This window comes from Cucumis melo, chromosome 7 (genome assembly GCF_025177605.1).
Source record: "Cucumis melo cultivar AY chromosome 7, USDA_Cmelo_AY_1.0, whole genome shotgun sequence".
Taxonomy (NCBI): domain Eukaryota; kingdom Viridiplantae; phylum Streptophyta; class Magnoliopsida; order Cucurbitales; family Cucurbitaceae; genus Cucumis; species Cucumis melo.
This window is the reverse complement of record NC_066863.1, coordinates 12539692-12561732: the sequence shown is the minus strand read 5'-3', so window position 1 is coordinate 12561732 and position 22041 is coordinate 12539692. Positions and strand designations below refer to the sequence as shown.

Sequence of the window (22041 nt, the reverse complement as noted above, 5' to 3'; positions counted from 1 at the left end):
CAACAAACTCTTTTATATCCTTACTGTAATTTTATTTTCTTTTTTCCTCCATTTGATCAATTTCAACCATCTGTTCTAACATTTATCTTTTTAAAATTTTAAATTTATTGCTATGTTGCACTAATTTATACCCTTATATCATTTATCACTTTTTTGGGATCCATTGTATTCGTATAATAAATTTATGTGGATAAAAATTATTTTGAAGAATTGAATACATTAGTCAACAACAAATGATTATACTTCAATTTGATAACGTTCTAACTAAAAAAAAATAAGTCAAATAGTATAAAAAGACATGTAAATTGAAAAAACTAAAAACCTCAAGATATTGTGAAGAAGTCAATAAATACTTTGAGACACACATGTACCATAAACGTTGCCTTGAAGATAAAAATGAGATTATGTTATCTATAATTTTTTATAAAACTATAATATAAAAATTAATCTACTATTGTAGAATCTACAAACAGTTTAATTAATTAGTTTTCTATCAAAAGAAGATTTACAAATTTCTAATTTCGAGTAGAATGATTAAATGAAATGTTAAAAGAATCCCATAATTGGATGTATTATTCAGTAAAAATCATTGGATACATGTATGTTTTTTTTTTAATTATTTTATTCACAAGGAGTTGGAAGAGAAGAAACTCTCACGTCCAAATACTATATGAGAGATGGAGTTGAAATATAATCATCAACAACTACCCAAAAGAACCGGATTTCGTAAACACCATAGAGGAAGAATGAAATGAGTAAGTATCGAGACAATCATATTTCTTTCAAGAGATACTCTATTTACTATTTAGGTACTTGATTCAACCTGCTTGGATCACATCTGGGCAAAGCTTCATTTCAAGCCTCAGACCACTGATATTCAGGTTTCAAAATCTCTTTTCCATCTTCTACTTTTGTATTAAGATGACATTTTAACACTCCGGAGTTACTAACCTAAGGTCATTACTTAAAAGATCGATAAATATCAATTTTGACACTTTCTTATAAAGAGGAAAACAAAATCTTTATTAAAATAATTTCTAAACAGTTCATAAAACAAAATTTAACAAAATCCATAAAATACCATGAAATCAAGCTCGAGAGGGTTTTAACTAATAAAAAATTAATAAATAAAATGTTTAAGATCGAAAAGATTCAAAATGAATAAATGAAAAGTGAAAGTAAAACTGAGTCTCATATGGCATGTCACATATCCTTTTTGTCTCTCGTCAGCTTTCTAGATCTTCTACTCTTGCCTAAAATATTAAACATAGAAAAAAGATGATTGTATACAAATATACCCAGTAAGAAACTAATTAAATGCATTGAAAATGAGTGGCACAAGAGACATTGGAGAGTGGTAGAAGAAATGCATTAATATTATAAATATAACTTCAGGCCTCTCAACCATAAAGTACATTTTATAACTTAATACAAGAGAAAATACAAAATGGGATATAGAGAAACAAGTCGAGCCTCAGAGTATCATTTCTCATACTCTTCGGCTCTGATGTTTGCCTGTTGTGATGAGGAAAAATGGTGAGGGGAATCTCTCTCTCTCTCTTCTTGTTCTAAGCTCTCACCTAGAACCTAAATACAGAACGAATTAATGAAGGTAAAGCAAGCTTGCTCTCAGCGCTCCAATTTTTGCACACTCATTTCTGAAGTAAAGGTCTCTTTTTATAGGCAATGAGTGATATGACAAGAAGTCCACACATAATTCATTCTTCAGATAAAGCTTCATTGACGTTGCATAGCCGTAGTTCTTGATAAAGTTGCATCGGCTCTAAGGCTTACTCTATAGGTCTCTAAGGAAATTGATATCAACGGTTAGTTCTAAGGCTTACTCTTTATTTAGGCGATATAAAATAACTATACGATAAAATGTATTTAAAGCTAAATTACTATATACACTAAATATTATGTAAAAGAGGGATAAGAATGGAAGGGAGATGGAAATGTAAACTAACTTGCATTAAGAAAGAGTGAAGGAAGGTTTCTGCGTTATTAGGCAATTAAGCCTCGACAACCTTGACGCAATAGAGATCAATCAACTAGCCTACGATTAAGGTGAGCACCTCTCAGTGCCTTAAACTCCATATTGCTCTCCTTTCTGGACACAAGTGATCAAGTTTCACTACTAGAAAAAGAGTCTTTCTTGACGGTTGTATTTTTAATTTCTTAACGATTTTTGAAAAAAACGTCAAGAAATGGATGATTTAAAAGGAAAACTGTCAAGAATTTTTATGAAAAGGCAGAGGGTAGCCAATTTTCAGCTTTCTTGACAGTTTTAAACCGTCAAGTATTATCTACTAAATTCCTGATGTTTTTAAAACGTCAAGAATTTTTATAAATTCAACATTCTTGACGTTTTTTAAACGTCAAATGATATGTAGTTATCCTAATATCGATTAAATTCTTGACGTTTTAAAACATCAAGAATATTTGTGAAAAGGCGGAGGAGAGTAATTTTTAAAATTTCTTGACATTTTTAAAACGTCAATTAAGATAATTTTCCCTGACGTTTCAAAAACGTCAAGAACTACTAAATAATTGAAAAAACATAAACACCTAATTTCTTTTTCTTAAAAAAACTAATTTCTTTTTACTTTTTAAATAAAAAACTAATTTCTTTTTTTTAAAAAAACCTAAACCCGAGTTTTCCTTTCTTCACAACCTAAACCCCAAAACGCGAGGAAGGCTCTGTGTGCTTTGAAAGGATTTGTGAAATGTAATGGTGAGAGGTCATTTGGTGAGACAAAGAGCCACTGCCCATCACTTTCTTCTTCTTCTCTCTTCATTTCTCTAACTTTGTTCCATTTTCTTCAGATAAAAATAATCCCTAGCGATTTTTCTGTCTCTAGTTCGATGCGATAGGTCAGCTTCAATACTTCGAGAAGTACTTTGATGATATCTATGAGTACACGTCTGTGATTTCTCTTCGATTCATCATGGTTTCGGTTCTTTTTCTTTTTAATTTTATTAATCTTGCAAATTCATGTTCTTAGGTAGATTCATTTTGTGGATTTTAAATACATTGATAAGATGTTTTTGAAAATTTCAGTTATGAATATGAACAAGTATTTGTTAATGCCACACATTTATAATTACAAAAGTAGCATAAATAATAGGTTATGATGTTACAATGTTAGTTTTTAATGAAAGCTTTATTTTGAATATATACGCAAATAGTAGAACTGTATACACTCAAACAACAATGTCTTGTTTATAAGCTCAAGACTTGTTGTAGCAGGGTATCAGTATGATTTATCATGGTTAGGCAGCAAAAGTTTTTATATAATTGTTAGTTTAAACAATTGAATAATTGTGTATCCTCTTCATCTGGTTTTGATGCTTTTGTGATCTCCCAGGTCAAAGATAAGTTTAGCTGCTGTCATTGGTTGTATGATGCCATTTATGTTGGGTGTATGCTTTCTTTGTCCTTCAATGGACTGCCTTTGGCACAAGTATCACTATTGCCCCAGCTGCAAGGAAAAGGTATAACTATTGTTGATCCTTGTTCATTCTTTCAGTTGCTTCTTGTAATCAACATTTAAATGTCATGTAATTTATGTATAACTATCTTTGTCTTGTAATTTAAGTTGATGGATGGTTTGTAGTTGCTGCCCCCAGTGTTCATGTTTGCTAACCAAGCAAGCCTTGACATGTTTGAGAGAACATTGGTTCCATTACAAGACATTACTTTGGATAAAATATTTGATGATTCAGTTTGCAAGGCTTTCTTTGCTGTTTTTTTAGTCATTCAACCTAAAAGTTTTGTGTTGAATACTTTCCAAATAGTCATTTAACCTCATCTTCAAATCAGTTTCACTAATTTATCTCATTCGGTGTGTTTGCTTGTTTTTTCGAGTTTTAAGCAGCAGATGAGATTTTTATATCTAGCAAGCATACTGTAACGCCCCAAATTTTCGAGGTAAACTTTTACCGTATTATGTAATTTTTCGGGAATTTTAAATTTTGGATTTAGTTCTGAAATTCTGAAATTAATATTTGTAAATTTATATAATAATAATATAATAGTAATTATATTATTATTATCATTAATGTTATTATAATCTTTATATATATAATTTGATATTAATATTTTCTTTTATTATTATTATTATAATTTACTATTGTTATTATTACTATTATTTAATATTATTATTATTGTTATTTAACATTATTATTACATTAGTATTAATTAACATTATTATTTATTATATTATTATTATTATCATTATTATTATTATTATTATTATTATTATTATTAAATATTATTATTATTATTATTTATTTAACTTAATATATATATATATATATAAAAAAAAAAAAAAAAGAAGGGAGAAACCCTACTTACCGCGCGCCGCCCGCCCCCCCCCCCCCCCCCCCCGATTTTCTTTCCTTTCTTCTTCTTCTCCTCCTTCTTCCTCCTCCCGTGCGTCTTCTTCTTTTTCATTCTCCTTCTTCAGCCGACGTAACGTCCGTCTCTTCTTCTCCTTCTTTTTCGATCAACACTGACTTGTAGCCGCCGTACAGTGAAGCTTCTCATCGTTGTCGCCTCGCCGCCAGTCCCTTCGCTTCCATTCGGTTTCAACGTCGGCCCTCCCAATCTCCACTTCGTATCCAGCCAAAGCCACCGCTGTCACTGTTCGTTCGTTTTCACAATCGTGCGCCTCCTCCGTTTGCTGTCTGCCGTGTTGAAGTAGAGCCGATCGTTGAATTTCTCCAGGTCGCGAAACGCCACTGTCGTCGAGCGTCCGAAGACCCGTCGCTCTTGGTTGCCCCGGCTTCAAGCTGACCCGACCCGAGCCACAAACAAATCGAGCCGCCAGCAATCCCAGCCGACCCGACCCGAACCGGAGACAGAGCTGAGCCGCGCCACAAGCCGAGCCACGAGCCGCGCCACAAGTCGAGCCGCGAGCCGATTGAGCCGAGCCGCGAGCCGAGTGAGCCGAGCCGCGAGCCGAGTGAGCCGAGCCGCGAGCCGAGTGAGCCGAGCCGCGAGCCGAGTGAGCCGAGCCGCGAGCCGAGTTGAGCCGAGCCACAAGCCGAGCCGAGCCGAGGCCAAGCCGAGCCGAGCCGAGCCGAACGCCTTCAAGCCGAGCCGAGCTCCTTGTTTCACCAAGCCACCTAAGCCTTCCTTCCTCTGCTCCGGGTCACGGTGAGTCTTCGGTAAGGATTGTTTTCGATGAATTCCGTAATGTTGCTACATCCGATTAGAGTTTGAATATTGGAATGAGTTGTGGCCCTACTTTTCTCCCTTGAAGGTAGTACAGGGTTGACGTTTGAGTTCTCGGGTCTCGCAGTAGGCTTGTTGGAGGTAGTTTTCTTTTCCTTGGGTAAGTCAACGGATGTCGCTTCCGACCTTTTAAAGCGACTTCTACTAGAGTCATCAACTAAAACCCTTGTGTTATCATTCAGGTTGATCCGTTGAGCGTGGATTCGATCGAGGGGCATAACCGAGTATCAGGTAAGGGTTTTCCTACTACTAGACCCCGAATCCAGACTGAAAACGTAGTAATCCACATGGGATTACACGTTAGTGACTGTACTGAATAACTGTATGCGTGTTGACTGTCAAGTACTGTTATTATATTTGTCTGATGTAAATATACTGTGACTGTGAGTTGTGGATTGAGATTTTATGTTAATGGACCTTGAAGTTACGGTTTAGTATGTAGTAAAACACTGGTCTGGATGTGGTTCATGGAATTTGGACGGGGATGGACAGTGAGTCCGGTTTTGGTTGGTTAGTCGATTGGACCTAGGGTTTTCCCTATTGGTGTGCGAATCGGTAATGCATATAGCAACTGAGGGTGTAGATGTTTAAACCTATACTATCTGACTTACAAAGCCTATGGCGGGACTGTGATATGAATGCCGTTGGAATGTGACTGATGTAGACAGTTTAGTTTGGACTGAGGGGTAACGGTTAGCTTCATCTATGGGGTAGTGTGCCTTACAGATATGTGCGTCCTTCGGGAGCACTAGACTGATATGTGCGTCCTTCGGGAGCACCAGACTGATATGTGCATCCTTCGGGAGCACTAGACTGATAAGTGCGTCCTTCGGGAGCACTAGACTGATATGTGCGTCCTTCGGGAGCACTAGACTGATATGTGCGTCCTTCGGGAGCACTAGACTGATATGTGCATCCTTCGGGAGCACTAGACTGATATGTGCATCCTTCGGGAGCACTAGACTGATATGTGCATCCTTCGGGAGCACTAGACTGTTATGTAGGGTACCCCCGAATAGGAAGTTAACTGTTGTCCCCTAACGGGCCCAGTAGTGGGTCCCTTACTGGGTATGTTTATACTCACCCTTTCTCTTCTTTAACTTTTTAGGTAGGGGTACAGCGAGGGGCAGACCGACGAGAGGCAGGAAGGATGCGTGAAGGCCATATGGACGCGTCTGGTTTTCTTATCGCTTCCGCTATGTATTTTGTCAGAATATTTTGACTTGTGATTTTGAACTGGTGACTTGATATTTTATTTTGTGACTTTTTGATTATTTAAAATAGGGCCCGAAACTGTCTTTTGTAAGATTTTTAATGTTTTAATGAATCGTAACTGGTCCGTTTTAAACTTTATGTTGAATGGTCGAGTTTTGGAGTTTGGTAGTGACCTCAGCTTAGTCCGGAAAGTTGGGTCGTTACAGTTGGTATCAGAGCCTAGGTTTTAGGTTCTGTAGACTGACTTATAACGTGAGTCTGTGTTTTGTGTCCTTATGGCTGAAACGATCCTTGCCGCTCGTCAGGTACGCTCTCATGAAAGTATATGTATAACTCTACATGCATTACCTTACCTAAGTTAAAATGCAAATTCAATTACCATTTATGACTAAAAGGAATCGTTGGTGGTTGTTAGGGAAATGCCACCAAGGAGAGGTGCACGTAGGGGTGGCCGAGGAGGCCGAGGAAGGGGAGCAGGACGCGTTCAGCCTGAGGTGCAGCCTGTAGCCCAAGCCCCCGACCCGGCTGCGCCAGTTACTCATGCGGACCTGGCCGCTATGGAGCAGAGGTTTAGAGATTTGATTATGCAGATGCAGGAGCAGCAGAAGCCTGCCTCGCCAACTCCGGCGCCAGCTCCAGCGCCAGCTCCAGCACCAGTACTTGCTCCAGCTCCGGCTCCGGTACCAGTTACACCCCAGTTTGTGTCGGATCAGTTGTCAGCAGAGGCTAAGCATCTGAGGGATTTCAGGAAGTATAATCCCACGACGTTCGATGGGTCCTTGGAGGACCCCACCAGGGCTCAGATGTGGTTATCTTCCTTGGAGACCATATTCCGTTACATGAAATGCCCTGAGGATCAGAAGGTTCAGTGTGCTGTTTTTATGTTGACTGACAAAGGTATTGCATGGTGGGAGACTACAGAGAGAATGCTAGGTGGTGATGTGAGTCAGATCACGTGGCAGCAGTTCAAGGAGAGTTTCTATGCGAAATTCTTCTCTGCCAGTTTGAGAGATGCCAAGCGGCAGGAGTTCCTGAACTTAGAGCAGGGTGACATGACAGTGGAGCAGTATGATGCGGAGTTTGACATGTTATCCCGCTTCGCTCCCGAGATGATAGCGACCGAGGCGGCCAGAGCTGATAAGTTTGTTAGAGGCCTCCGACTGGACATTCAGGGTTTAGTCCGAGCTTTCAGACCCGCTACTCATGCCGATGCACTGCGCCTGGCAGTGGATCTCAGTTTACAGGAGAGGGCCAACTCGTCTAAGACCGTTGGTAGAGGTTCGACATCGGGACAGAAGAGGAAGGCTGAGCAGCAGCCTGTTCCAGTGCCACAGCGGAATTTCAGACCAGGTGGTGAGTTTCGCAGCTTCCAGCAGAAACCTTTTGAGGCAGGGGAGGCTGCCAGAGGAAAGCCGTTGTGTACCACTTGTGGGAAGCACCATCTGGGCCGTTGCTTATTCGGGACCAGGACCTGCTTTAAGTGCAGGCAAGAGGGTCATACAGCTGATAGATGCCCGTTGAGACTCACGGGGATCGCGCAGAATCAGGGAGCAGGTGCTCCACATCAGGGTAGAGTCTTTGCTACCAACAGGACTGAGGCTGAGAAGGCAGGCACAGTAGTGACAGGTACGCTCCCAATGTTGGGGCATTACGCCTTAGTTTTGTTTGATTCGGGTTCGTCACATTCTTTTATCTCTTCCGCATTTGTGTCGCATGCCCGCTTAGAGGTAGAGCCCTTACACCATGTTCTGTCAGTATCTACTCCTTCCGGGGAATGTATGTTGTCGAAAGAAAAGGTGAAGGCATGCCAGATTGAGATAGCAGGCCATGTGATTGAAGTAACGCTGATAGTTCTGGATATGCTGGACTTTGATGTAATCCTGGGTATGGATTGGTTGGCCGCTAACCACGCCAGCATAGATTGTTCACGTAAGGAGGTAACGTTTAACCCTCCCTCGATGGCCAGTTTTAAATTTAAGGGAGGAGGGTCAAAGTCGTTGCCTCAGGTAATCTCAGCCATCAGGGCCAGTAAACTGCTCAGTCAGGGTACTTGGGGTATCTTAGCAAGCGTGGTGGACACTAGAGAGGTCGATGTATCCCTGTCGTCAGAACCGGTGGTGAGGGACTATCCGGACGTTTTTCCTGAGGAACTTCCAGGGTTACCTCCGCACAGGGAGGTTGAGTTTGCCATAGAGTTGGAGTCGGGCACGGTTCCTATATCCAGAGCCCCTTACAGAATGGCCCCCGCAGAATTGAAAGAACTGAAGGTACAGTTACAGGAATTGCTTGATAAGGGATTCATTCGACCGAGCGTGTAACCTTGGGGTGCGCCAGTCTTATTCGTTAAGAAGAAGGACGGATCGATGCGTCTATGCATTGACTATAGGGAGTTGAATAAGGTAACCGTGAAGAACAGATATCCCTTGCCCAGGATTGACGATCTATTTGACCAGTTACAGGGAGCCACAGTGTTCTCTAAGATTGATCTTCGGTCGGGATACCATCAGCTGAGGATTAAGGATGAGGATGTACCGAAGACAGCATTTCGTTCCAGATATGGACACTACGAGTTTATTGTGATGTCTTTTGGTTTGACGAATGCTCCGGCAGTATTTATGGACTTGATGAACAGAGTGTTTAGGGAGTTCCTAGATACTTTTGTGATCGTGTTTATCGACGATATCTTGATATACTCCAAGACAAAGGCCGAACACGAGGAGCATTTACGTATGGTTTTGCAAACACTTCGGGATAATAAATTGTATGCAAAGTTCTCGAAATGCGAGTTTTGGCTGAAACAGGTGTCCTTTCTGGGCCACGTGGTTTCTAAGGCTGGAGTCTCTGTGGATCCAGCTAAGATAGAGGCAGTCACCGGTTGGACCCGACCTTCCACAGTCAGTGAGGTTCGTAGCTTTCTGGGTTTAGCAGGCTATTATCGACGGTTTGTGGAGAACTTTTCTCGTATAGCTACTCCTCTTACTCAGTTGACCAGAAAGGGAGTTCCTTTTGTTTGGAGCAAGGCATGTGAGGACAGTTTCCAGACCCTTAAACAGAAGCTAGTTACCGCGCCGGTTCTTACTGTACCTGATGGTTCTGGCAGTTTCGTGATTTATAGTGATGCTTCCAAGAAGGGTCTGGGTTGTGTTTTGATGCAGCAGGGTAAGGTGGTCGCTTATGCGTCTCGTCAGTTGAAGAGTCATGAGCAGAACTACCCTACACATGATCTAGAGTTAGCAGCCGTGGTTTTTGCTTTGAAAATATGGAGGCATTATTTATACGGTGAAAAGATACAGATATTCACAGATCATAAGAGCTTGAAATACTTCTTTACTCAGAAAGAATTGAATATGAGACAGCGAAGGTGGCTTGAGTTAGTGAAGGATTACGATTGTGAAATACTGTATCATCCAGGCAAGGCAAATGTGGTAGCTGATGCTCTTAGTAGGAAGGTGTCACATTCAGCAGCACTTATTACCCGGCAGGCCCCATTGCATCGGGATCTCGAGCGGGCTGAGATTGCAGTGTCAGTAGGGGCAGTTACTATGCAGTTAGCCCAGTTGACGGTACAGCCGACTTTGAGGCAAAGGATCATCAATGCTCAGAGTAACGATCCTTATCTGGTTGAGAAACGTGGCCTAGCAGAGGCAGGGCAAGCGGTTGAGTTCTCATTATCCTCGGATGGTGGACTTTTGTTTGAGAGACGCCTCTGTGTGCCGTCAGATAGTGCGATTAAGACAGAATTATTATCTGAGGCTCACAGTTCCCCATTTTCCATGCACCCAGGTAGTACGAAGATGTATCAGGACCTGAAGCGGGTTTATTGGTGGCGTAACATGAAGAGGGAGGTAGCAGAATTTGTTAGTAGATGCTTGGTGTGTCAGCAGGTTAAGGCACCAAGGCAGAAACCAGCGGGTTTGTTACAACCCTTGAGTATACCGGAATGGAAATGGGAAAACGTGTCCATGGATTTCATTACGGGACTGCCGAGGACTCTGAGGGGTTTTACAGTGATTTGGGTTGTGGTGGATAGGCTTACCAAGTCAGCACACTTTGTTCCGGGTAAATCCACCTATACTGCCAGTAAGTGGGCACAGTTGTACATGTCCGAGATAGTGAGGTTGCATGGGGTGCCAGTGTCGATTGTTTTTTATAGAGATGCCCGTTTCACTTTCAAATTTTGGAAGGGTTTGCAGACTGCTATGGGCACGAGGTTGGACTTTAGTACGGCTTTCCATCCACAGACTGACGGTCAGACTGAGCGTCTGAACCAGGTTTTAGAGGATATGTTGCGAGCGTGTGCATTGGAATTTCCAGGTAGCTGGGACTCCCACTTACATTTGATGGAATTTGCTTATAATAACAGTTATCAGGCTACTATTGGCATGGCACCGTTTAAGGCCCTGTACGGCAAATGTTGTAGATCCCCGGTTTGCTGGGGTGAGGTAGGTGAGCAGAGATTGATGGGTCCTGAGTTAGTTCAGTCTACTAACGAAGCGATTCAGAAGATTAGATCACGCATGCATACCGCTCAGAGTAGACAGAAGAGTTATGCAGATGTGAGGCGGAAGGACCTTGAGTTTGAGGTAGGGGATAAAGTGTTTCTAAAGGTAGCACCTATGAGAGGTGTCTTGCGTTTTGAAAGGAGGGGAAAATTGAGTCCCCGTTTTGTTGGGCCGTTTGAGATTCTGGAGCGGATCGACCCTGTAGCTTATCGCTTGGCGTTACCTCCATCACTCTCGACAGTCCATGATGTGTTCCACGTTTCTATGTTGAGGAAGTACGTGCCAGATCCATCCCATGTAGTGGATTACGAGCCACTAGAGATTGATGAAAACTTGAGCTATGTTGAACAACCTGTTGAGGTGCTTGCTAGAGAGGTGAAGACGTTGAGAAATAAAGAGATTCCCCTAGTTAAAGTCTTATGGCGGAATCACCGGGTAGAAGAGTCTACATGGGAGCGTGAAGACGACATGAGATCCCGTTATCCCGAGCTGTTCGAGGAATAAAACTTTCGAGGACGAAAGTTTCCTAAGGAGGGGAGAATGTAACGCCCCAAATTTTCGAGGTAAACTTTTACCGTATTATGTAATTTTTCGGGAATTTTAAATTTTGGATTTATTTCTGAAATTTTGAAATTAATATTTGTAAATTTATATAATAATAATATAATAGTAATTATATTATTATTATCATTAATGTTATTATAATCTTTATATATATAATTTGATATTAATATTTTCTTTTATTATTATTATTATAATTTACTATTGTTATTATAACTATTATTTAATATTATTATTATTGTTATTTAACATTATTATTACATTAGTATTAATTAACATTATTATTTATTATATTATTATTATTATTATTATTATTATTATTATTATTATTATTATTATTATTAATAAATATTATTATTATTATTATTTATTAAACTTAATATATATATATATATATATATATATATATAAAAAAAAAGGGAGAAACCCTACTTACCGCGCGCCGCCCGCCCCCCCCCCCCCCCCCGATTTTCTTTCCTTTCTTCTTCTTCTCCTCCTTCTTCCTCCTCCCGTGCGTCTTCTTCTTTTTCATTCTCCTTCTTCAGCCAACGTAACGTCCGTCTCTTCTTCTCCTTCTTTTTTGATCAACACTGACTTGTAGCCGCCGTACAGTGAAGCTTCTCATCGTTGTCGCCTCGCCGCCAGTCCCTTCGCTTCCATTCGGTTTCAACGTCGGCCCTCCCAATCTCCACTTCGTATCCAGCCAAAGCCACCGCTGTCACTGTTCGTTCGTTTTCACAGTCGTGCGCCTCCTCCGTTTGCTGTCTGCCGTGTTGAAGTAGAGCCGATCGTTGAATTTCTCCAGGTCGCGAAACGCCACTGTCGTCGAGCGTCCGAAGACCCGTCGCTCTTGGTTGCCCCGGCTTCAAGCTGACCCGACCCGAGCCACAAACAAATCGAGCCGCCAGCAATCCCAGCCGACCCGAACCGGAGACAGAGCTGAGCCGCGCCACAAGCCGAGCCACGAGCCGCGCCACAAGTCGAGCCGCGAGCCGAGTGAGCCGAGCCGCGAGCCGAGTGAGCCGAGCCGCGAGCCGAGTTGAGCCGAGCCACAAGCCGAGCCGAGCCGAGGCCAAGCCGAGCCGAGCTGAGGTGGAGCCGAGCCGAGCCGAGCCGAGCCGAACGCCTTCAAGCCGAGCCGAGCTCCTTGTTTCACCAAGCCACCTAAGCCTTCCTTCCTCCGCTCCGGGTCACGGTGAGTCTTCGGTAAGGATTCTTTTCGATGAATTCCCTAATGTTGCTACATCCGATTAGAGTTTGAATATTGGAATGAGTTGTGGCCCTACTTTTCTCCCTTGAAGGTAGTACAGGGTTGACGTTTGAGTTCTCGGGTCTCGCAGTAGGCTTGTTGGAGGTAGTTTTCCTTTCCTTGGGTAAGTCAACGAATGTCGCTTCCGACCTTTTAAAGCGACTTCTACTAGAGTCATCAACTAAAACCCTTGTGTTATCGTTCAGGTTGATCCGTTGAGCGTGGATTCGATCGAGGGGCATAACCGAGTATCAGGTAAGGGTTTTCCTACTACTGGACCCCGAATCCAGACTGAAAACGTAGTAATCCACAGGGGATTACACGTTAGTGACTGTACTGAATAACTGTATGCGTGTTGACTGTCAAGTACTGTTATTATATTTGTCTGATGTAAATATACTGTGACTGTGAGTTGTGGATTGAGATTTTATGTTAATGGACCTTGAAGTTACGGTTTAGTATGTAGTAAAACACTGGTCTGGATGTGGTTCATGGAATTTGGACGGGGATGGACAGTGAGTCCGGTTTTGGTTGGTTAGTCGATTGGACCTAGGGTTTTCCCTATTGGTGTGCGAATCGGTAATGCATATAGCAACTGAGGGTGTAGATGTTTAAACCTATACTATCTGACTGACAAAGCCTATGGCGGGACTGTGATATGAATGCCGTTGGAATGTGACTGATGTAGACAGTTTAGTTTGGACTGAGGGGTAACGGTTAGCTTCATCTATGGGGTAGTGTGCCTTACAGATATGTGCGTCCTTCGGGAGCACTAGACTGATATGTGCGTCCTTCGGGAGCACCAGACTGATATGTGCGTCCTTCGGGAGCACCAGACTGATATGTGCGTCCTTCGGGAGCACCAGACTGATATGTGCGTCCTTCGGGAGCACCAGACTGATATGTGCGTCCTTCGGGAGCACCAGACTGATAAGTGCGTCCTTCGGGAGCACGAGACTGATATGTGCGTCCTTCGGGAGCACTAGACTGATATGTGCGTCCTTCGGGAGCACTAGACTGATATGTGCGTCCTTCGGGAGCACTAGACTGATATGTGCGTCCTTCGGGAGCACTAGACTGATATGTGCATCCTTCGGGAGCACTAGACTGATATGTGCATCCTTCGGGAGCACTAGACTGTTATGTAGGGTACCCCCGAATAGGAAGTTAACTGTTGTCCCCTAACGGGCCCAGTAGTGGGTCCCTTACTGGGTATGTTTATACTCACCCTTTCTCTTCTTTAACTTTTCAGGTAGGGGTACAGCGAGGGGCAGACCGACGAGAGGCAGGAAGGATGCGTGAAGGCCATATGGACGCGTCTGGTTTTCTTATCGCTTCCGCTATGTATTTTGTCAGAATATTTTGACTTGTGATTTTGAACTGGTGACTTGATATTTTATTTTGTGACTTTTTGATTATTTAAAATAGGGCCCGAAACTGTCTTTTGTAAGATTTTTAATGTTTTAATGAATCGTAACTGGTCCGTTTTAAACTTTATGTTGAATGGTCGAGTTTTGGAGTTTGGTAGTGACCTCAGCTTAGTTCGGAAAGTTGGGTCGTTACACATACTTATTAATTATATTAGAATTATAATATACTAAGTATTAACCTTGGTTAAATTCTTGTTAAGTACTAATAGGCTTTTATTGATAGTGCTTAGAGTCTAGTTATTCTAATATTTTGTCAAAATTTAATATAATATAGGTGAAACTTTGTTCAATTTTGTGTCACACATAACCCTTTGGAATTAATTAATGTGAAGATGAAGATTATCGTTGTTTTTTGGATCTTTAATTAAGACTTGAATTATTCTTGTTCCTCCTCTTCTTCTTTTACTTATTAGTTACTTATTATTTTTAACACTGCAAACTAAATCATATTTGAATAAGTTGTTCCTAATAATTAACTTTATCTCAATAATTAGTAGTACTCTGCTTTCATTCTTACCTATACTGGCATTGAGAGTTAAAAGATGTTGCTTTGGTCAAATTTAGAAAGGAAAAGAAAAAATTTTCTGCCCAGTAAAAAGAAAGGATCTAAAGATTAGTCAAATCATAAAGAAATTGAGAGGGTCCAAACAGTATATAACCTAATGTTTCCTATGTTCCTAAATTCTTAGATGATCCCTATTTCTCATATATGTATGCAATTTTTTGCCAGCTTTTGTTCCAGTACATGATCCATCCAGAAAAGCATACATCGATATCCAAAATATGGGAACAACTTTTACTAGGAGATTCAAAGGATCGCGTTGGTACCCAAGTGCCAATAAAACTTATGCATTTGGAAGGATCGTACAAGTTGTTTGTTTCAAAGTTTGTAAGTTCTTTTGGATGCTAGTATTTCTTGCTACTAGTAATGAACACGTGTGATGCATGTGAAATAATATTTTTTCATCGCCAATCAAAATATATAATACAAGAAAAATTAGAGAAGAGCTACACACACATATATTACACAAAAATGGGAGATGTATCGGCGACTTTGAAGATGGCGATTGACTGTGCTTCCGCAGTGGCAATGGGTGCATCGGTGGTTATGACAGTGGCACCAATGTTGACCCCAGTTGTTGCTCCTGTCATGGCTTCAACCACTGTTGCTACATCGGTCACTGGTGTTATGGAGATTTTAGGATTTTGATGATTATATTAAAATTATGTCTCGTGGAAAACTTATGGTTATAATGAAATTGGCTTAACTATTGCATCTTAAATACAAATACATGATATGACATATACAAATGTTTTCTTTTATTAAAATACATTGAAGAAATAATATCTGATGTCATATGAAAAACAATTATACATAATAATACCTATTTTTATTTCTCCCCATAGGCCAATTCAACATCCAAAATCCTTAAAAGAAAGTAGTAAAACGATGAACTTAAATCCTAGTATACATCGCATTTTCTAACTTTGTTAATTAATTTTCTCTTTAGTTGGATTTCAGGGTGCATTTTGATTGGAATGGTTTAGTTCATATGATGTTGTATTAATCTTGATCGTAGTGTTGTAAGAAACAACCTGTTTAGTTCATATTCTGCATTGTTTGCATTTTTTTTAATGGTTACTGTTTAATGGTTATGAACATACCATGTCTCCACAGAAAGGTTGTTGTTTAGCAAGTTGCTGTTACTGTTTGCATTTTTTTTTACTTGTTTTTTTTTTGTGTAATTCAAATTAAATTACAGAACCGAAACCGAGAGGAGGAGAAAAAGAAAGGAGAAGAAGAAGAAGTCGCCGCCGTTGAAATTTCCTTTTGTTCCGCCGCCGTCCGTCGCCGACCGCCCTCGCCGTTGTTCCTCGTCGTCGTCTGCCACTTTAGGTAAGTGAAATATGTAAATTTATTTAGTTTAAGTTTATGTTTTAGGGTTTTTTTTGATAAAAATTAGTTTAGGGTTTGTTTGTTTTTTTGTTTTTTTGTTTCAAAGTTAAAAAAATGTATGTATTAAATTAACGTATATTCAAATTGTTTGCTGGATAAAGTTTATTGAAATTGTTTAAAGTTCTTTTTTGTTTTTGTTTTAGTTTTGATTTAGTTAATTAGTTTTAGGATTAGTTTTAGAATTTAGATTTTGAAATAGTTTTAGGATATAGATTTTGAATTAGTTTTAGGTTTTAGTGTTGAATTTGAATTTGAAGTGGTTTTAGGATTTAAGATTGACGTTGAGATTGAAGTTGAAATTGAATTTGAGATTGATAAAAAATTTGAATGTGTAGAGATTTTTTAGGTTATATTGAATTGGGGGGTTATTGAATTTGAGATTGTGATTTAATTTGAATTTAAGATTGAATTTGAGATAAAGATTTAATTTGAATTTTGAATTTGACACTAAAACAAATTAATTTGAATTTAAGATTATATATCTTTGTCATGCCAACAAAGTGTCTTCATGCTCATTCTATCATTTTGTTTCTTTATGTATAATATAAACTTCTTTTTGATATCCTTCCATTATTCAATTCAATAATAAACTAGAAGCCAAGATATAATTTGTCCAAAATGCTATCTATTTCATTTTCAACAACTACAACAATAATTATTATGAAATGGAATTACTACTTATCTGGGGAGAGGGAGGTTTAAGTTAAATTGAAAATGTTTGTTTTCTATGTCCATAGCCATTATGTCATATCGACGATCAAATTTTATGGAGACGGACGATATGTTCCTCCAGTTTGAGGACGATTTAGATAATAACATCGCGGGAGGGTCATCATCTGTGGGCGACAATACGGGTGAGTCTAAGAATTTTCTTCATTTTAACTTACAAATATTTCATGTTCTTTTTTCTAACTTTATATGTTATTGTCTATTTATTGAGCAGGGTCTTCTTCTCAACAAACGACTCCGACTCCTAGGAGACGTGCGCAGTCTCGACTCTTGGAGTTAGAGCGCCACGTTGCAATAAATGGGCGCATTCCGATGACGATCGCCCCTGGAGCGGAGAAGCCTATTTCTCCACACGCCGTTCGCTTCAGCCAGGCGATAGGCGTGTGCGTGCGAAAGACATTTCCCGTCCGCTGTCTTAAGTGGACGGACGTTGGGAGAGAATACATTGAGGTCGTCAAGGGCGACCTCCAGGTAATTAAATGCACTACACATTTATATATGATTTCATTTGAAACATATCTAACTTTAACCAATCTAATGTGTTATGTTTGTAATGTGCAGCGATTGTTTGTGCTTGATTTCAATGATCAAGCAATGAACAGGTTTGTTGAGCATCAGATGCTCACGACCTTTAAAGAGTTCCGGGCCGACTGTCATAGACATTTCAAAAAGTACAGCGACCCGGAGGAGGCTCGTGCCAACCCACCAAACGCATTGGTTGGACGTGATGAGGATTGGCACTTCCTCTGCGACCATTATATCAGCCGTGCATTCCAGGTATTTGTCATGATTAATTATGATAACAAGTTTTTATATGTATAAGAAATAAACAATATAATTGTTTTAATGCAGGAGCAATCACGGACAAACAAGGCTGCTAGACAGAAGCAGCCTTACAATCATAGTAGCGGGTCCAAGTCGTTTCTACAACGACAGTATGAGCTCGCTGAAAGAAGAGGGAAGCCGATCGATCATGTGGAATTGTTCCAGGAAACACACGTTCGAGCTGGGACATTCGTGTCGCAAGCCGCCGAGGATGCGCATGTAAGTTATACCCTTATTAATTATCCACTTTTATTATATATTTTTGCGCGTTACCTAACATAATTTTTAAATTTGTTGCAGAATCAAATGCTGGAACTTCAATCTCAGCCTATCCCAGAGGGTAGTCAGCCACTCTCTGAGGATGAGATATGCGATCAGGTGTTGGGTAGACGACCAGGCTACTCAAAAGGCCTTGGTTGGGGACCCAAGCCGAAGGCCCGCAGAACGGAAAGTGCAAGCAGTTCGTCGACATCTTGTTCGCAATCCACACAAAAAGAGATTGAATTACAAGCTAAACTTCATGAAGCTTTGGAACGGATTGAAGTACAAGATAGAAATCACCAAGCATTAGCTTCACAAGTGGAAGCTATGAAAAAGATGATTGAAGACCTAACTCGTGCACAACAGGGACCACCACATGATCCCTAGCTCTGCGGTATGTCGTATATGTCTCTATTATTCTTAAGTTTTTGCAATATATGATTATGTATTAAACTTAGTTATTTTTATACCATTTTTAGAACCGAAGGTGTAGAATGACGCGCATACGCACCTCGTTGGGAGATTTTTCATTATGTTTATGTTTTTTCTATATTGAGAACTATATTTCGTTGTAGTCAACTTATTCGTATTATTAATTTTAATTCTATTTTTTTAATTTGTGTTTGTATATTTATTAATTTATTTTAATTTAATCCAAAATGTCGCGAAATTTTTTTGAGCAATCCGAACATCATTGTGAATGTTTGAGCAAAATATTATAAGGAAAAAAGTAAAAATAAAATATTTAAAAAAATATATAAAAAATATTTCCCGACGTTCATTACGTCGGGAAAAAAACGTCGGAAAACAGGTTTTCCCGACACCGGGAGATGCGTCGGCATAGACGGCGTCGGAAATAAGGTTTTCCCGACGCCGTCATACCGACGCATCTCCCGGCGTCGGGAAAGCCTTTCCCGACGCTGATTTGGTACGGCGTCGGGAAAGCCTCTCGCGACGCATTTCTCCCGACGCCGTTTTGTACGTCGGGATATCCTTTTCCGACGTACTTTGCATTTTCGCCGACGTATTTGTGCGTCGGGAGTACCCCCGTCTCTTGTAGTGAAGTGATCTTGCTTGAGATGGGCCCGAGATCCATCAAGATTTGCTCCTTTCTTGATCGGATAAGTACCGAGATCTTGTCTAAGAATCCTAAATGTCCTTATTTGCTTCCAATCCTGGGCAAACAAAACCCCGAGATGGCCCGAGTTTTCCTTACCTTTCGCTTCGAACTTTCCAATCTCAGTCGTACAAGACCGTGCGATTGCTTGAGATCTTAACCTCTTAAGCTTCTATCTTTCATCCCGGGCTGCCATATCCTTGAGTGCACTAAGATTTCACTTCTGCCTTTACTTTGCCTCTTATCTTAGTCGAATAGGACCGAGTCCTAAAGCCTTTATCCTGAGATTACTTTTTCTAAAACACTTACTTTTGCTAACAACCAATTTTTCGTAAACTTTTCCATCCTTCCTTAGTTTAATACTTTCATACCTACCAGAACATACTTAAATGACACTTTGAATTTCTTTTAAATTTAAACTCCAAACAACACTTGACTTTGGAAACAAATCTTTTAAAGCTTTTCTTTCCTTTACAAAAGCTTAACAAGTCCTGAAGATCTTAGAAATTCGGGGTTTCGTATAACAAACATTTATATTTATTTAAATTATTCTTCTCTCTCTTAATTGAATACATAATCATTCCTCATCCAATCAAACGAGGCATTTCTCTCCTCATTAATTATCTTATTTTCCAACAATTATAATTATATTCCATCATATAACTAACTCCACTTTTCCACATTACTTATTTATTCAAAACCAAATAATAATATCATATTTCACCAAAAATCCAAATTCTTAATTAAATATACATATCCACTAAAACCGACTTAATCAATTAATTCCACCAAAACCAACTTTTCCTTTCAAGATCTCAAATGAACTCAAATTTTCAATTCTTTTAATTAACCAAATCTTCTTAATAAATCAGTTATTTTAAAATTTCATAAATTCCCACATGAATTATCTTAACCTAATAATTCGATTTTAGCTCCAATTCTCAGGATAACACCCAAATAATTTAACATAAATTAATAAAACTTTTTGAAGATTTAGGATTTTACATTTTTTTCTCAATACGTATATTCTCGATATATAATTATCAATTTTTTTTAATTAAATCTTATTTCTTCTCTTTCCTTATTTACCCAATCATATCAACCGATCTCCTCAATCAATATTTATTTTTCTCCAAATAATTAATTATCTTCTATAATAATTAATTTTTCACAAATAAAATTATATTTACTCTTTTCATATATATATATATATATATATATATATATATATATACACACATAATTACACACACAATTAACCATAGTTCCACCAACACCCAAATCAACTAATTAATTAAAAATCCACTAAAACAAATATTTAATAAATTTCAATTTCAACGAAATCAAATAATTTTTATTCAAACGACTCAAAATAACAACCAATAGATATTGTATAATAGAAAAACTTGTGCAACTGATCATATATGTCGTTAAGAAAGAAGACATTTGCATATGTCATATTATATATTTGCATTTAAGTTTTTTCTTTAAATCGTTCGATACTATTTTAAATCATTAAATTTAAACTTTAACATTTTCACGGGCATTCCATTTATTCATAACTAGTATAACTATATAAATTAAAATAATATAAGGAATTTTTTTCAAAAACATAACAAATTGGTAAAAAATTATATATCGTATAGAATAATTTAGAAACAAAAAAAGCCCAAAAGCTCGCAAAGAGAAATACACCAAAAATGTCCTCGTCAAAACGTGAATAATCGGCCACACGCACACATGTAATTTTTCTTCTAAATGATCATGATACGCGCTCACGTAGAAAATGATACACGATCGTGTAGGGAGTATCTACACGGTCATTGTAGTCCTTTTTAACGATGGAAAAAATGTTTAAAATCTAAACGATCGTGTTAACCATACTAAATAGTCAAGTTAATTATGGTACGCGATTGTTTACACCATATTCATATGGTCATGTATTTCTTTTCAACTGATAAGAAAAGAGCTTTAAATCTAAACGATCGTGTTGACGATACTAAATGATCGTTTTGACTAGGTAAGTGATCGTTTATATCATATCCATATTATCGTGTACTTCTTTTTAAATGATGGAAAAAAGCTTCAAATATAAAAACGATCGTATTGTCTAGGTAAGTGATTGTTTAGATACATCCACATGATCGTGTAGTTTTTTTTAAAAGATGGGAAAATGGCTTCAAATGATTAAACAATCGTGTTGACCATGCTAAGCGATGATGTTGACTAGGTAAGTGATTGTTTAGATCATATCAAAGTAATTTTTAAACGATCTTTATATTGTGGAAGAGGAGCCGAAAGAAAGAAAAGGTAAAGAAAAAAAGAAAGAAAAGAAAGAGAAGAGAAAAGAGGCTTTTATTAGCTTCGAAGGACAGCACATTTAAAATGGGCTATTGAAAAGAGATTTTTTTTGGTTTTTTAGTGTCCAGCCAAAAAATTAAAGAGCCAAAATAACCCTTTTTCAGTTCTTTTGCTCAATCTCCTCGAATATCTCGCGCGTGACTGCAGTACCTTCTCCCCCTCCGTCTTGCGACTGTTGTTCAACCTTACTCTCAGGATCGTCGTTCAACTAGCGACCGGTGACCCCCGACTCTCTAATTTGTTTATGCTTGTCTTCTCCAACACCACCGGAACAAGTGAATCCAACAGAAGTTTGACGGTTTCGCCATTTCTCGTCGGAGGCTTCGGTTTCGTACGACCTCAGAGATCTCTGTTTTTCGCTAATGCCTTATCTGGAGAGAGATTTGGTGTTTTGAGTTCTTGAATTTGTCTTTTGTTTTCCTTCTTTATGGCCTGAATGTGAAACTTAGTATGGTGGATATAGAGTGGCCTGGGAGTCTTGATGAATACTCTAAGCTTATCAATCAGATGAATAATCCCAGGTTTCTTTCTTTCTTTCTATCTCTTAAAAATTTCTCTTGCCTTCAGTCGTTAACCACTGCCAATCATTCATTTG

General features: G+C 39.1%; 1 protein-coding gene across 1 annotated transcript; it reads left to right on the top strand.

The window, feature by feature from the left end:
* Positions 1–15961: 15961 nt before the first annotated feature.
* On the top strand, positions 15962–18359 carry LOC127150288 (uncharacterized). The gene is made up of 5 exons (XM_051087691.1): positions 15962–16093; positions 16891–17007; positions 17097–17659; positions 17735–17926; positions 18008–18359. The coding sequence occupies exons 2-5, from the start codon at positions 16896–16898 to the stop codon at positions 18353–18355; spliced, it is 1215 nt and encodes a 404-aa protein (XP_050943648.1). The 5' UTR covers positions 15962–16093; positions 16891–16895; the 3' UTR covers positions 18356–18359.
* Positions 18360–22041: the final 3682 nt, after the last annotated feature.